The sequence below is a fragment of the Mixophyes fleayi genome, chromosome 2 (genome assembly GCF_038048845.1).
Source record: "Mixophyes fleayi isolate aMixFle1 chromosome 2, aMixFle1.hap1, whole genome shotgun sequence".
Classification (NCBI taxonomy): domain Eukaryota; kingdom Metazoa; phylum Chordata; class Amphibia; order Anura; family Limnodynastidae; genus Mixophyes; species Mixophyes fleayi.
Window position 1 is genome coordinate 215,690,764 of NC_134403.1, and position 17,562 is coordinate 215,708,325.

Here is a 17,562-nt window from a genome sequence, read left to right on the forward strand (position 1 = left end):
GTCTTTGGGATGCCAGATGCAGAGAAAATATGCTGCGTTCAGCTCCCACCTCATGTCATCATGGGCATGGTATTATGCAGAGTGACATAAAGCTTAATATAGACATCACCACAGCAATAGCACTGCTGACTCAAATCTTGGCTGTGATACATTTCTGTGTGTCTGGTTCATTCCAGACTGCAGTGGGTTTTGCCGCAGAAATGTCCAGACCTAATTGAGTTGGATACTAAAGAGGGTACTGTGGGCATGCCTGTCATACATGGCCCATTTTAGTCATCCGCCATTGGATGAGGAAGACCTTGTGCCTATAATCTTGTCACATTTATCTGCACTTATAGCTTTAAAATCAATCGGAGGCATTTTATTTTTATTTTCATAATTTAATTTCATATATTGAGATAATGGGTCTGATTCAGAGCGGGATGTTGTTTGCTCAGAAAGTGAATGAACGCAGCTGCTGCTTTTCAGACCTGCAACTTTTTAACTCCCTACACCTGAAGAGATGTAATAGGGGAGGGGATGTTCTAACAGACAATGTATGAGCAATTTTCTGCGGATTGAGACAGGAACATAGTCCATATACAGCTGAAAAAACTGTATTATTTGTATGTGATCAGAGGAAGGTGTAACTAGGGATGATGATGATGATGATGATGATGACATGCACCAGAATTAGCAAGCCGCTTGTAAATAAAGGTTTGTCAATGATTCCCAAATGCTTACTGAAGCTTTGGTAGATGATCTGCCATAGATTAGGATTTGCAGATCATGTTGAAGAAAATAAAAAAAAAAATATTCTGTAGGCATGTTGGGAAATTGTTCCTGCTGTATTAGGTAGGTTATCCAAGTTTAGAACAATTGTGGTTGTAACATAAAAAAGCTTTTTAAATATGTTAGCAAGCTAGAAGTGTCTGAGGGGTGGATACATCTTCAACTAAATACGGCATATAGATGCATACATACATACCACACTTCAGTATCTTTGGTCCCAAACTTCAGATTCATTCTACCATGTTGCATTTTGCAGAAAGCCTCATCATACTCTCTGTACCTAGTCCCCCTACACTTAACGTGCATGCTTTTGTTGCTCTGCATCTGATAACAATGTAGGAGTGGGACTACAGCCGTTGACTAGACAAAAAAAACACCATTGAAGGGGTATCCAGTGTACAGTAAAATAAATGGTGGGTGGTTATGAAATGCCTTAAGGTAATGGGTAGGTCTTTGGCAGCTGCATGCGTGAAGAAGATGTTAAGGAGGAAAGGCAGCAGGATGAAATTAGTGCCAAGTAAACTGAAAGTGTGAGAGCAAAGAAGAAGATGGAAAATTAAAGCAAAAGGAGCTTAAAGAATCTCTCAAACTACCCAGTGGTTGATTGTAGGAGGGAACATCTGCCACAAGTGTTAGTACATAGACTTCCAGCTCCTAGGCAATAGCCTTTCAGCTGCTAATCTCTGTGTCAATCTCCTCTACATGCCTCCACACTACCAGGTGAGCTATTGAAAGATGTCAACAAGCTCCTCAAATTGATAGATCTGGCTTCCTAGTTGCTGTTCTTTAAGTAACTCTCCTAAAAGGGGTTGGCATTGTCCTCCATGGACCACCTTACCCGACATTCCGACCTCCACACATAGATTGAAGGTGATGGGCATAAAGACATCAACTGCTGTGTATAAGGAAAAAGGGGGGGGGGGGCACATGGCTGATAGCCTTCCTCCTCTAGCCCCACAGCTCAGTAATTGGCATTTTAACCTAGTCCCTGCTTCAAACTTTACCATTCTACAGCTATCTTTAGATTATGTGCTGAGAAAAGAAAAGAAAAAAAGAATACTAACTGGGGAAGGCACACCTCATATATGCAATAGAATGGTGAATTTTGTAGTTTTCGTACAATTTTGAAACCTTCTTCTAATGTATCTAGAGATGCTCAGGCTCGGTTTTCTGAAAACCGAGCCCACCCGAACTTAGGGGATCCAAGTAGGATCGTGAGCCGGCACGTTTCTTTTTGCGTTGTCGGATCTTGCGGGTTTTGAATCCCTTAAGTACCTCCCTCCCCAGAAGATCCAGTGCCATTGCTCACACAGAAACAAGGGTATTTTGCCAAAACTACAACACAAAGTTAATCCAGATCAAAAATCAAAACACGGCTTTGGTTTTGGTTAGTATCTCTTTTTTTCTTTTCTTTTCTCAGCACATTATGAATTTATACTACAGGATAAAGCACCCTCAGTAGCTTTTTTTGTAATAATTTATTATTTAGTATATGTAAGGCACCATTATTTTGTGTTTGAGTTAAATTGTAGGAATTACCCATTATATACATTGATTTGTAATTCTCTAGTGTGGAAAATAACCTACTTTCTATTATCTTTAGATTATGTAACAGAGACCTACTGATCTTCATGACCCTCTACTTTTTTATACTATGATTTGGAGTAATTTTGTTGGACTATTCCTGTGAAGTCTTACCATGTGTGTTTCCTCTAGCCTGAGTTATGGCAACTATACCCACAATTGGGAAAATGTAGTTCAGAGCTACCTGGTTCCAACTAGTAAATCCAATATAGATACAAGATGTGAGTTTCTAATCTTTTTCATTGATTTGGTGTGAAAATTTTAGACTTATACAGAAAACAGCTTTTAACTATAATTTATCCCATCACACCATAAACACCTGCTCTGTAAACAGATTTGCAAATAAAAGTTATATTTTATTGTTGTGAAAGTTTCAGTAATGCACATCTTTCAAATTTCTAGTTTGTATAACACTCACAAATTCTCAACATATTTATATAGACAAAATGCAAATTCAACTGCGTACAGTATAACAAACATTTCAGACCATTCATATTTCTTACTAGTAAATATAATACACACTTTTGGCAAAAAAGAAAAGTAAAATACTTAGCTTACACTGTGTATACTATAAATCTCTATTATAATATATAGTAAAGTAAACATAAAACCAGAAATGTTTATTATAAACAGAAGCTATGCTGACAACTGAGAACTACTAATAAAAAAATATGTGAGCTAATGGAATTCACTGCATACCTACTGTATCTACTATAGTGAATATAGTATGGACAGTAAGTATTCTATGAACGTATAAAGTGCACAGCGTTACTTTGATTCACCAAACAGCTGGAAATATGAGACATATTTACCAATTTACCAAAAGTAATAGAAAAAGTTTCATAACTATATATTTTTATAGCTTGTGTGTAAATATTTGCACTTTGCTATCTGTTTTCATTATAGATGTGGTTTAATTATGATACTCCTCCTAGGGTCTTGTTCAACATGAATGCTTTATTTAATTTCTGTCTGATATGTACCAAATGAAAGACAGATGAAAGGGACCCGGATGGATAATGCTGCCTTGCAGATTGGGCAGTGGTGATAAATTGTATGGACATAAATGGAAGAAAGTAAGAAAGTGGTGCATGCATTGCATTTAACGTCCTCTCTCAGCCTCTCCCAGTAATCTGGCTCTCCTCTTCATCATGATGGTTACTACCTTGATGTTGGTATGTTCCAATTTTGCTACATTTCTGACTTCTTTAACACGCTTTTCCTCTATAAGACCATTATTAATCATCTGCAATCTCTTCTCCATCACTTTAACCTATTTGTATTTTAACTTAACCAAACCTCTTCAAGCTCACAAAAACCTCAGTTCTATTAATTTTCAACTAATTTCCACTTCTCTGCAACAAAGTCTCTTGTCAGTTTCTACATTCTCCTATTGTGATCTAGCAGTACTTGATCAAGTAACTTCAACTACTCTTTCTTCCCAGCATCAACCGTGATCCATGGCGCACAAAGAAAATTTGCTGTCTATAAAAACTCTCCTGCAAAGTAGAACACATTGGTCAATGTCTCATACTCCTATCAAAATTCTCTTATTATTGCCAAAAATATACTTCCAATCTCTCATCTCTACTCAGTCTTCTAAAAATGCTTTTACATCTGTTTTCGACCCTCCCACTCCAGCCTCTCTGACCACCATCACTGTCCAAGCGCTTACTTCTTACTTAAAGGACAAGACTGAGAATATGAGTTGGAGTCGTCTTCCCCTGAACAACAATGCACTCAATTATTTTCTTGCTTCCACTGCCACATTATATTCATTTGATCCCACAAATGAAGATGAAGCATTCTTCTCTTTCCCTTCTACTGCCTGTTTACTCTACTCAGTTCCCTCACAAACCATTTGTTTCCTGTGCTCATTACAGCTTTCACTAATATTCGTAAACTTTCACTCTCCACTTGTATTTTTCTGTCAAATAAAGATCCAATCTTTTAACTCCCATACCACGTCAATCCCCTTGCCTGCACTTGCCTCAGATATTTCCTTTCTTCACACTGTTTACTGGACACTCATCAATAAGACTTTCACTCACAGCACTCCACAAAGAGTGTACTGGTCAATGATTTGATAACTGCTAAATCTAAATACAACTACTTGCTTCTGATTCTTGATGACATCTCTGCTACATTTGACACCATCAACTGCATACTTCTTTTAAAACAAATGCTGCATTCTGTAGGTTTTCAGGACACTGTCCTATGCTGATATTCATCCTACCTATCAAACTACCGTTACACTTTTAGCTTCCCCAGATCCTCTTCCTCTACGCTTTGACTACTAATTGAAGTACCCTGAGGCTCAGTCCTAAGCCCTCAGTTAGTCTCTAGATCATTTGTCTTTAAAAACTTAACTCTTCTTGTTTTCAGTATAACTTCTATGCAGATGAAACCCAAATTCATCTATCCTATTTGGATTTTTCATAAGCTGTGTTGACATGTTGCACTAAATGTCTTTCTTTGGAATTCACTGTTTTATACAACAAGACTTACCTCCTAACCTCCAAACCTTCAAGGGTTCCCTGAAAACTCAATTCTTTAGGCAAGCTTAATCAAAGTTCCAAAGCACTTCTACCCAATTGCCACCCCTGCATGCACTTCATGTAGAGTACATTTATTCTCTTTTTAAACTCATACAAAATACTGACCTCCAAAACAAACATCACTGTGTGACTAGATTGATATGCAATATGTGGCAATTAATCTCATGTATTGAAGTCCTGTTTTCCCAAAGACTGTAAGCTTGTGAGTAGGACCCACTTACCTCTTCTCCTATTAATACCCAGTCTTGTTTTATTATTGTGTTTATTCTCAATTGTAAATCATTGCATAATATATTGGTGCTATATAAATAAATGTTGATAATACTAATAATAATAATACTAATAATATTAATGATAATTACACATATTATTATTTTTTATATTACCTTTGTTACTGCTTGTGTGTATGTACGTGCTTTATTACATTTTTATATTACCTGAGAAGATATTGGCTGTTGCTATTACAGTTACTAGGAGGTTAACCCTATGACTGAATGTTCTAAACAGATTACAATTTACCAAGGAGGAGCATCAGAATAAAACACTAGATACAATGGGTATAATTTAGAGTTGGATGTATCGGTGCTTTTTTTAACAAGGAGGAAAAGACACATGTAAAATAACAACGCATTTACGCATATATTTTCAATCAAGTTAAATACTGAATTAAGTACTGGAAGGCAAACAACCATGCAGAAGCTAGCTAGTGATGTTGCAGTACGAAAAAGTGTATCTTATGCGAAAAACAGACATGCGTCCAAATGACAACCAGTATCTTCACTGCTAAACAAGATTAAATCAATTTCAAGGTTAACTATCATGTATCAACTATGTATACCATGACTGATCAGAAATATGTCACACCGTATCTTGGTTTTTGATAAAATTTTACATAATAATTTTCTCCTGGTCATGGCATCATTCAGCGGCCTACATGATCTAAAACAATTGTTCTACAGGCATGAATAGGTTGAGCAAAGTAATGATACAGTTTTTCTCAATCTTCATTATGTAAGATAGCAACTACTACCAACGTGTGCTAAATTAGTTTTGGGTCAAGAGCAATTATTTTCAGGCATAAGACAATTTCTACTAATTTATAATATTATTATATGTTAATAGCTATACAAATTCAGCATTCTCTAATATTAGTACTAACATATTCTAAGCCTTAAAGTAAGCTATATATTTGTATGCTTGCTTTTAATATGTTCACTTAATGATTTTGTTTTACTCTTTGTTTTCTAGAGGTACAGCCAAACTGGTGTTGTTTCATAAATGTTATCACTATCTTTTTCCTTTTCTTTTATATCCTTAAAAATATATATATACTTCATATTCTAAGAGTTTATTTTGCATTACAATGTGGGAATGTTGTTGCTTTATGAAAAAAAATTAACTGTATTAAAAAGAAACAAAATCCAGAATCTGCCGTCACAAATGAAGTTTGCATGCATCTCTATTAGGACTGAATTTTTAAAATACACGTTTTGGTTATTTCATGACTTGGTTTTGATAGGCATTATTGTGCAACTGGACATTTTGTGATCCAAAAGAAAATTGTCCTTGTTCAACTATATTTTATTGGTATTTATGCAAAATCCAGCATCAGTTGCTTTACATAGTTAACCCATTATTAACCCTGGAAGCAATTGCTCAGAAACTGCAGGACATTTTTCCAACTGCTCAGCCAATAATATGTTAAGTAGATAAATTCAGCTTCTGTTTAATGAGTTCTGATACAATGCATATGTGAATTCTAGCTATGGTGAGTACATAGATGTACTGTGGAATGTAGCAACATATGCATGTACTATGGTGTGGTAGAGTATTGTGGAGGCAAAGCCACGAGTGTGCAGCTTTATGAATGCCTTTGCTCATGACCCAACAACTGGTTTCAAATCATTCAGTTAAACAAACTTAAGGCTTCTCCATCCTCACGGATCTGCAAACCCTGGAGAAGAGGGAAGTCGATCAAGTTTTTCTCTTCTACCAAAAATACACTATCTTCCTGGTTGTTGCCATGGAACCACATGTTCTCATAGTTCTGAGGGACAGGAGATACATCACAGAGAAGAGGTTGTGTGGAGTCAGATCTCACATACACAGAAGTTGGGGGGCTTTGTTCGCGGTAGCCACCTGTAATCACCTTAGCATACTGGACAGTGTCAACATTGATGTAGGACCTCCACTTATTTGTATCCTCTGTGAAAGATGATGCTTGTTTATTGCATGCAAGGAAATAATCTTGAAATGAGACTGGAATGTCTTTTGTTTGACTTTCAGCAGGTGATTTCTTGCCTTGCCAATCCTCCAAAATGGTGATATCACTTGTGATGATCTGAGTAACATCTCTGGTGTTGAAAATCATTTTAGGCTTCTGCGAAAAGAAAACCATTCATTAAAGAGCATGGTGGCAAATGAAAAAATAAATAAATAAATTACATGTACAATAAGAGGTGAGATCTTTTTTGACTTGACCAATATTTTTAAAATTTCCATGTCTACTAGCTCCTATGCATATTTTTCCTGTCTTTGCAGACCTACAATGGCGATATGATATTCTTCATAATCACTTTTATCAGTATCTTCAACTAAGACATCTATATCGCTCAATCCCAGCACTTAAAACATTTTATCAACTCACACCTTTAGAATTCTTTTGTATAAATAAGTCTCCCTCCACGGGTTTAAACTCTACATTTTACACTCTTCTGGTGGCATTTTGACAACTGGACAAAGACCCTTATGAGCTAAAGTGGGAAGAAGACCTTGGTGATGTATTGGAACCGGAGGACTGGTCCAAGATCAGGTGACGTGTTGCCAAGAGCTCTATTTGTGTAAAGACCAAAGAGAATGCATATAAACTACTTTATAGATGGTATTTCATCCCACCAATCTAAAAGCAATATTTCTTGGCTCCTCTAGCTTATGCTGGAGATCCTGTGGGCATGAGGGCTCGTTTCATCACATATGGTGGTAGACCAACCAAGAACACATTAAAGCGAACTAACTAACTGAACTAGTTTTACGTTACATGCTAAACGTCTAACAATCAGCAAGATGCCAGGCTGAGTCTCCTTCATTCCCCCCTTGCCCCCTACTAACCCCTCCTTCCCCCTTCTTTGCCCCTTAAACCTGATCTTCTCTCCTCTTTGCACATTAAGGCTTCCCCCCCCCTCTCTCCCTCCCTATGTTTTACCTTCTCTCTATTCTCAACTTCGCTATTTAGCTTTATAACAAAGTTCTTAAAAATATTTTTTTAAGTTTAAAAACTGTTTGATATGTCACCTAATCTTTATGCTGTTAAAACCTGAAAAAACCTTTCAATAAAGCATGTTAAAAAAAATAAAAATTCCAGGTCTACTTGGTAAACTCGGACTTTTATTGGCCAGTCAAGTGCGCACATAGGCATACAAAACATATCTGGCTTTGATTTGTGCACATTGGAATGTAATATTTTGTGAAAAGATCAGAGCTTAAAGGGTAAACCCACTATTTATACAAGTTTAACATAAATGGCTTTCTGCGCCGGGATTTTAAATCCATGATATTTGTTAAATTTCACACATCATAATGCCAAACCCAGAAATGGTGCAATGACATGGCATGGGGTGCATACCCATTGCTAGCCTGTGGCCTCTTTTGAAGCCCAATTTCATCTATGGCCCCTACAGCACAAGTGACAGATGGAGGGAATCCCCACTAAACTGGAATGAAGGGTTGGTAAGTACAGAGTATTGTAATTATGCTTTATTAAAAATAAAAAATAAAGTAGACTTTCAGGCCTGATTTTACACTACCCAAATTTTACATTTTTTTACACAAATCCCCATTTCTTCATGACTGAGGAAAGAGCATTAAGAAGATAAAGATATTTGAATGGAGGAAATAATAGTGATTGTATTGAAGTTGTGGAGGGCAACAGAAATGTTCACCAATGGTTTTCTAAATTGGAAAATGTATTAACGGCTGAAACCAGACACTGGTGGGGCAGTGTCAGTCTAAAGAAATATATTGATGCCAACATAGTACCAAGAGGTCTCAGACTATTTAAGACATTCACTTTTTCGGATTATCAAGATTTGTTAGAAGAATGGAATCAAACATTGGAGAATTGTTTATTATCTCTTATGTAAATATTAGTGAGATATAGAGAGAAGAAAATTGATGTCATTGTGGATTAAATTGATAAGATGACGATAAAATTGGAGAATTTTAGAGAACTGGAAGTTTTTGGAGAGAATGAAGAGATTGTGAATAAAAGGGTTGAGGAATATGAAAAGGAACTAGTCTCTATTAAAATAAAAAAGTTAAACAGAGATAAAGAAAATTATAGGTCAGATAGAGTTAGAACCTATCATAGAAGAGGAAAGTCCCAATCAAGATCATGGTCTAGAAATCCTAATCAATATCTCTCATGATTTCACCCTTTTAATCAGTATAGAGATAATCAATGGAATAGGTCCAAAAATGAAATTCTGTATAATAACAGATATGGATCATACAAGGAAAAAATATAGAAAAGTCTCACCAGATAGATGGGGAAATATTAATAGAAATAAAAAAACATCTAATGATGGTGATAGATTTCAAGATGAATCTCTAGAAAATTTGGAAATGGGCACCAGACCAAAGAAAGATATAGGCCCTAAGTCATTAAGGAAAGTAAGGCAAAAAAACAGAGTAAATGTTCTCCGAGACAAACCATGTTACAAAGCAAGGGGTGCAAATTAGTTTATTTTTTTGTATATAAGTTAAATACTGGCTATTTTTTCATCTAGCACACCAATACTTGATTTCTTTATTCTTACACTGAAATTTAAAGTTGATCTAGGACATGCCCACATGCCATATCCCAACTATAAATCTGTCCCCACATTTTAAATTCACCTCCCCCTCCAATGCAACATGGTTTTGCTCTGGTGCAAAGTTACTCCATTGTTATGCTTTACTCTCCTTATTGACTCAGGCCTATAGAGTCTACTACAGGCAGACATAGGAATATTGAGGAAACTTTTTTAAAGAAGATGCCAATTTCAAGAAGGATCAAGATTTGCATACACCAACTCCTTATCAGAGCCTATTCAAAGAAACACTAAAACGACCATGAGATATGTTAGAGGAAAGAGAAGAAGACAATGATCGAAATAAACATCTCAGGAATCTTTAATTTATCCTCTAGACCTTTAACTGATTCACATTTATCTTTGTTAGCCAAGGGTTTGAATTTTACACCTACTACAGAACCCAATTTATTTGATCTATTTGTGGAACTAAACAGTTACACGCGATCTCTGTAGAAAGAAATATTTTGTTAATAAATCCCTAAAAAGAAAAGATGAAAATGCAGATCCAATTGTATTGGATAATGAGGATTGGTTAGCAGTGGGTATTCTTGAAGAACTTAGAGAAGCAAATGGTGTATTAATAATGGATAAAACTGTACCTATCTATGGAGGGACTAGATTCAGAATAGATTCCCCTGTAGAGAGGAAATTTAAGCTGAAATCAAAATTTTTTCCAACATCACTTGAAGTTATAGGCCCCCAGATAGAATGTATCTATCAGCTCACTAAGGAGAGTTTTAAAAAGATTTGTGGTAAACCACATGACAAATACTCTAATCTTAATGCTAGTGAACGTAAAGCCATTAATGAATTGCAGCAGGATTTGTCTTTGGTTATTCGAGCAGCAGACAAGGGGGGTGGAATTGTGGTACAGGACCTGGATGATTATAAGAAAGAAGCACATAGATAATTGAGGAATATTGCGTTCTATAGAAGCCTGTACTCCAATCCCACTCGTGAATTTCAAAGAGAATTTAAGGGACTTCTGGGATCAGCTCTCAATAAGGGAATAATCACTAAGGAGAAATTTAAGTTTTTGTTTCCATTATATCCAATTGCAGCGATTTATTATAACTTACCAAAATTACATAAAGATGCAACTATACCACGTGGGAGACCTACAGGGGAGGGCTGGCAAATTTTAGCCACGGGGACAAGACTTGACTCGGCAGTCTATTTTAATGGAAAAAAATGCAGGTGGCTCAGTGACCCAGCCCAAGGTTGGTCACTATGAGACTGGCCCAGGGGGCATTTGTCCCCCTGCCCCCAGCCCAGCCTGCCCCTGGAGACCTATCACAGCAGGTATTGTTTCATTAATGTCATCACTTTCTTTTTATGTTAATTATTTTTTGCAGCCATGAGTGATCAATCTTAGATCCTATATAAGGGATTCTACACATTTTTTATATTTAATTAAAAGAATATAGTGGAAGGAACAATATGCGTTCCTCACTCTAGATGTGGAGTCTTTGTATAGCAATATTCCACATGATAAGGGAATAAAGGTGATAGAAAAGATACTTTCCAATGATATCTCCACGTCTAAAGATCATTTTGACTTCATTGTCAGATTCATAGAATTTATTTTGATACATAATTTGTCACAGCAATATGGTTTCTGGGATCCGTCTCGACACCCCTGGGATTAGCTGTGGCAGGAGTGTAGTGGAAACTGGGAGGCCGGATGAATGCCTTGCTCATAGAGCTTGCTCTAATCCTGTATACTGGATGTTAGGAGGAGGAATGCTGGACTTTACTCCGTGCTGAAATAAATGCCTGGAATCTGGACCTGATGGACTGGAACCTGGATGAGGGAACAAGGATGACCTGAACCCATGACCAGAGACTCAGTACCTCCAATAACTCAGAGACTCAGGCAAATATAGTACCACAGCTGGGACTGGGAAGACTCAGAACTCAGACAGAGAATATACAGGGGTAGCAACCTCCTGAACATACTAAGCCTGGAACTGGCCCTGGACAACTCAGAACTCATCACCTGGGGTAGGCCTGGAACTGGAAGTCGGTACCCCGAGACACAGAAATGGCTCCAGAAGGTGGATGACTCAGAACAACAACCTACTACCCCATATAGCCAGTAGGGAATAAATTGATGAGAGAAGGATCCATACAGAAGATAACAGCTGGAATCTGTACACAATGAAGGTAAATCCACACGAGGAATAGATAAACAAAGTATTTATTTCAGCAGGCAGAATGAAGCTGAATTCACATGACGGGATAATGGCTGCAGTTCATATAACAGCAACAGGATGAAGCTGAATTCACATAAAGGGTTAATGGTTTGCAGTTCATATAACAGCCAGCAAGATAAAGCTAAACTCACTTAGAGAGTAAATGATTGAAGTTTATAAAACAGCAGCAGGATGAGACTGAATTAACTCAGAGGGTAAATGTTGGAGATCTGCATACAGCAAGAGGCTTGAAGCAGCAAACAGATGAAGCTGAATTCACACGAAGGATAGAGGGTTGAGATCTGTATACAGAAGGTGGAATGAAGAAGCAAACAACAGCAACTGTGGTGATCTGGAACCAGGAACTAGGAAAGTGGTGCACTGGCAATTTGCTGAGTGTAGTAGGAGACTCTTATAGTCTGCAGAGGAAGCCAATTGGTGGATGAGATCAGGGGGTAAATGTATCAAAGTCCGAGTTTGCCAGCGTGTTTAAATCGCGGCAAATCCCCACGAGTTTTGAAAAAAAAACCTTGAAATGTATCAAGCTGCGATTTTGACACTGATGTTCAAAATCGCTGGTCATCTCTGGCAATTTTGGGCGATGTAAACACTCCCGAGATTAGCTTACTCTCCTGTGTTTGCAAAACTCTCCTGTGTTGTATCAGTGTGTTTTAAACACATCACTGTTACACTGCCCCTGTCAAAATGTGGGGAAATCACCTAATACTGTACATAGAGCTTACGCAAGTAACGTAGCTCATTGCGCATGCATTATGCTACTTGCCTAAGCTATAATACTGTAAATATAGCTTACGCAAGTAGCGTAGCGCATGCGCAATGAGCTACGCTACTTGCGTAAGCTCTATGTACAGTATTAGGTGATTTCCCCACTAGCATGGGAAAATCACATAATACAGTAGTTAGAGCTTACGCATTGAACGTAAGTTCATTGCGTACCGGACCTCCTACTAGGTAGGATGTGTTAGCGGCGGGTCCACAATTTTTTTATTTTTCTGCTATCAAGATTAAAGATTCGGGATGTACAAATATGGGGCCCCCTGGCCGAAGCAAAGAAGACTTCAATCAACAAGGGGTCCCTTCTGGGCGAAGTGAAGAAGATATTATCCAAGCCTGGACATTTTGGAAGTATAATTATTCTGGGACTGGGGCAAGCCTGGACATTTTGGAAGTATAATTATTATGGGACTGGGGCAAGCACGGACCTTTTGAAGAAGAAAGAAGACATCTTTTGTGATTATTTGGGGTGTTTTTATTTTTAATAAATAGATGTGGTTTAAATGGGGGTGGTTACTGTGTTTATTGTGGGGTTTTTATTTTTAATAAATGTATGTGGTTTTTACTAGGGTGTTGTTGTTTATTTAACTTTTTTTTTTGTGGAACTACAGGTCCCAGCAAGCCAGGGATGTCAGGGCATGTTGGCACTTGTGGTTCTCCAAGTGCCAACATACCCTGGCTGCCGTGGGTATACTGGTGCTTGTAGTTATACAAGCAGCAGCATGGCCACACTGTTTTTGGCAACCTGGCTGGCTGGGACTTGTAGTTCCACAAAACAAAATGGCGCCTGTTTATTATTTTAACACTTTTTTGCCGTTATTACCTTACTACCCACAGCCCAGGGGTGGTAGGAAGAGCCCTAGTGCTATCAGCACTGGGCTGGTTCTTTCTAGGGGGGGCCCACTTGTTTTTTTTGGCAGACCCCACTCCCTAGGGAATCCAGCCCAGCGCTGAACAGTCTAGGGTTGGTTAGTCATTATGGCAGAGGGACCCCTGCTGTGTTAAACTGCTATAGTGCCGCCAACCCTGGCTGGTTTGCCTAGTGCTGGTAAAGTGAAAATCGGGGGGGCCCCACGCGAAATTTTTCCACGATTTTCATGGGACCAGCACTAGTCAGGCAGCACTAGGGTTTAGCATGAATAGCGGGGGGACCTCACGCTTTTTTTTTTTTCAACTTTTATCTATTCTTTAACATTTTAACACTGCCAGGGCAGTGTAACAGTGATGTGTTTGGACAACACGCTGCTATCAAGCAGCGTGTTGTATCTGGCGTGTTTTGAAGCAAACTCTCCTGAGTTTGCTTACTCGCAGCTTCATACATTGGAGACTTGTATAGCTGCAGTGGCAAACAGTCGGGAGTTTGATCTCTGGCGATTTTGCAAATAGCGATTTTGACAGAAGCACAACTCTGGCAATTTTGCATGAAATCTCAGCTTCATACATCGGCGAGTTTCAACTCTCCCGAGAAAATCGCTGGAGTTGCAAAATTGCACTTTGATACATTTACCCCCAGGTGTTCAGACTCAGCAGGATGTTAAGCAAATGTCTCACCCAAGATGGCAGCCTCCAGTACTGCAGACAGAAGTCACACTTGTCCCAGGACAGAATGCTGCATTCAACCAGGAGGGAGATGTACGGTGATGTGGTACCGCGGAGTGTTGTAAACACTACTAAGACCCCGATTCGTGACATAATTATTTTATGTTTGATAATGAATATTTTTCACAGGTGATGGGCATGGTCATAGGGACTCGGTTTGCTGCGAGTTACGTCAATCTATAGATGGGCAACTCCAAAGACGCCCATGTGTGGGGGAGCGGATAAGTCGTGGACCTGGTCCTCTATGGTCGTTTTATTGATGATTTATTTATTAATTGGGGTGGTGGTGAGACATGGGTTCTTTCCTTCATTTCTGTACTTAATGAGAACAATTATAATGTTAAGTTTGCACATAAATTCCATAAAACATCCATAGAATTTTTTTATATTCAGGGTACAGTTGTAGATGGGATAGTAGAAACATCCACCTTTAAGAAAATGTTAAATGTGGCGAATTATATTCACCATAACAGTGCACATTATTTAGCATGGAAAAACAACATACCCAAAGGACAACTTGTGCATATGAAAAGAAATTGCACTGATGAAATGAAATATAAAACACAAGCAAGGGATCTTATGGATACTTTTCGTGAGAAAAGATAACCTGATGAGGTTTTGGATAAGACTTTTTGGAGGTGTCTAACATTGATAGAAAGACATTACTGGAAAATAAATAAAAAAACTAGTACTAAATGTGGGAAGTTTGGAAATAATGGAGAAGAAGAAATGAATATAGCATTTATTTCAAAATATAATAAAATGTCATGGTAAATTAAGAGAGCTATTAAAAAATATTATCCTATTTTACATCAAGACCCTTTATTAAAGAATTATGCCGCAAGATCCAAAAATAGTTTTTAGGAAAGGTAATAATCTTAAGAATCTATTGGCTCCAAGTCTAATTAAATGCGGTCCAGAAAATCTAGGAGAAACCATAAACTGGATCCCAGAGAAAATGAATGGATGTTTTAAATGTGGAAATGTAAGATGTACAACCTGTTCTCATATTTCAAATAAGCAATCGGAATTCACTCATGGAGATAAGAAGTATAAGGTTAGAGGGTTTATTAATTGCAACTCATGCTATGTCATTTATATATTGTTGTGAAATGATATATATTGGTAGAACTACTGGGAACACAGGCGTAATAGCATAAATAAAAAAGAGAACCACAGTGTTCCACGCCATTTTAATTCCTACCATGGAGGTAAAATTTAGGATCTGACATTAATTGGGATTGAGCATGTTAAAATGACAGAAGGAGGGGGTGATAGATTTAAAAGATTATGCACACAAGAAGTGTATTGGATCCATTAATTAAATTCACTCAGCCCTGTGGGACTAAATGAAATATTAGAACTGAAGGAAGTACTTTCCCAAGACATTAATAACATGAGTCTGGTAGTTTAAAAAGGAAAGAAGAAACAAAAATACATTTTTGGGGGGGTTCAAATTGTTTAACTATGACTGGAATGTATAGACTGGTATCTAGGGATGTTTGTAGTTCTTTGGATAGGTATTTATTATTGTAAATTCAGGTCTGAGTTTGCCTGTATTCTCTTATATATATATGTTTAAGCACAACGATATAAACTTGTTGTGGTACAGTATAGAAATTGTGGTTCACAATGAATCAGAATAAATTAATTAGATATAATGTTATGAATTTAGGATCCATAATGAATTAGAATAAAGGAATTATATATAAGATCTTGAAATGTCTCTCTATGTCCATTTATATAGTATTTGTGGCTCATAACAAAGTTTGAAAAAAATGAATTACATATAAAATGAGAAATATCTCTCCATTTTTATTTATGTTGAGACAACTGTATTGAAATATTAAGAATATTTAAGGATTGAGAATAGTAATAAAAATAGAAAGTAAATAAGTATATATTGACATGTATGGAGAGATGGGGATTATATTGATGAGTTTGTGAAATGGTGTTAAATAAGAATTAATTTAAGTTTTTTTATGTATGGTTTATTATGAGTTTTTATTGAATGGAAGTTTGTACTATGAATATCTTTTTAAATGAAGGAGTAGGATTAATGGGTTAATAATGTAACATCGGTCAGATAATTGATTTAGAAGGAGGTCTATAAAAAGACCCAACAGTGAAGGAAGGAAATCTATTAATGCCTCTGAAGAAATCACCTTTAACGATGAAACGCGTCAGCAAATATATTTTCAAACTAGGAATTGCAATTTTTTTTCTTTTTCCATGACAACAAGATCTGGATGCCAGTTAAGGATTGGGGGAGGATAGTGTTTTCAGCATGCATGCTGAATATCAGCAAAAATCTAGACGGCTGAATGTTTGTTTGCCGGACTCAAGCTGCTCTTAGTGTGCTTTGATTGCAGACCAGTGGGAGTGGAGAAAGTGGGTTTGATATTCATTCCTAATGTAACCCACATTATTGGACTCTAGCGTACCTCTATCAAGATATACACATATATTTTTATCACGGATATCTATGTTACTATTGAAGCAGGCTTTTTGATTGTTTCACTTGACTCTTATATATACTATGTTTGGAAAATATACTCAATTAAGATCAATGTGGAGATTATATATCTCAATCAGTACTTGTGCTATTGGCAGAAATATGCTACAGAAGGATTAATTAGTGAGACGATCAGTCCATTGGTTAAATAGTGAATATAATATATAGATTGGACAAGTTTCACGAAATCCGCTAATCCACTTATGTGATCCTGTAAACTTTTTTGGATTCTATGATAGAGCTTCACTTTCAATATTGGTCTATTTGATCTATTAATTGTGTTTCACGAATAGTGTTATTATACAGTCATCTCGAGTATTCATATGTATTTATATGCTATCTATATAGGATATTATAATATTATATTCCATTGTTTTTATTTGACTGGTATATTAATAAATTGCATGTTTTTTAACCATTTCATGAACTCATCTATGGTTATTGGCAATTAGTTTCCAGTGCTGTTTCTTTTATTTGTTGACTTTTAATGGGGCCATTTCCCTGGATTAACATTACATTTCTCCATATTTTACACCACAAAATGTTCTCAAATACAGTATTTTGGCCAGTTATAGTGCTGTACAGTAGTTTTCATTGGTGAGCACTTAGCACAGTAATTCTTTTGGTTCTATAAAGAGGCCTGGATATGTTTGATTAGATTAGGATATATAACTTTGAGTTTTTTTCATGAAAAG

General features: G+C 36.9%; 1 protein-coding gene across 1 annotated transcript in view; it reads right to left on the bottom strand.

The window, feature by feature from the left end:
- Nucleotides 1–5,401: 5,401 nt before the first annotated feature.
- Nucleotides 5,402–17,562, bottom strand: part of CSF3R (colony stimulating factor 3 receptor) — a 61,100-nt gene continuing 48,939 nt past the window's right edge. Inside the window, exon 16 of the mRNA XM_075195443.1 lies at nucleotides 5,402–7,293. Within this exon, the coding sequence (XP_075051544.1) occupies nucleotides 6,820–7,293 (474 nt within the window). The 3' untranslated portion in view covers nucleotides 5,402–6,819. The remainder of the gene's footprint in view (nucleotides 7,294–17,562) is intronic.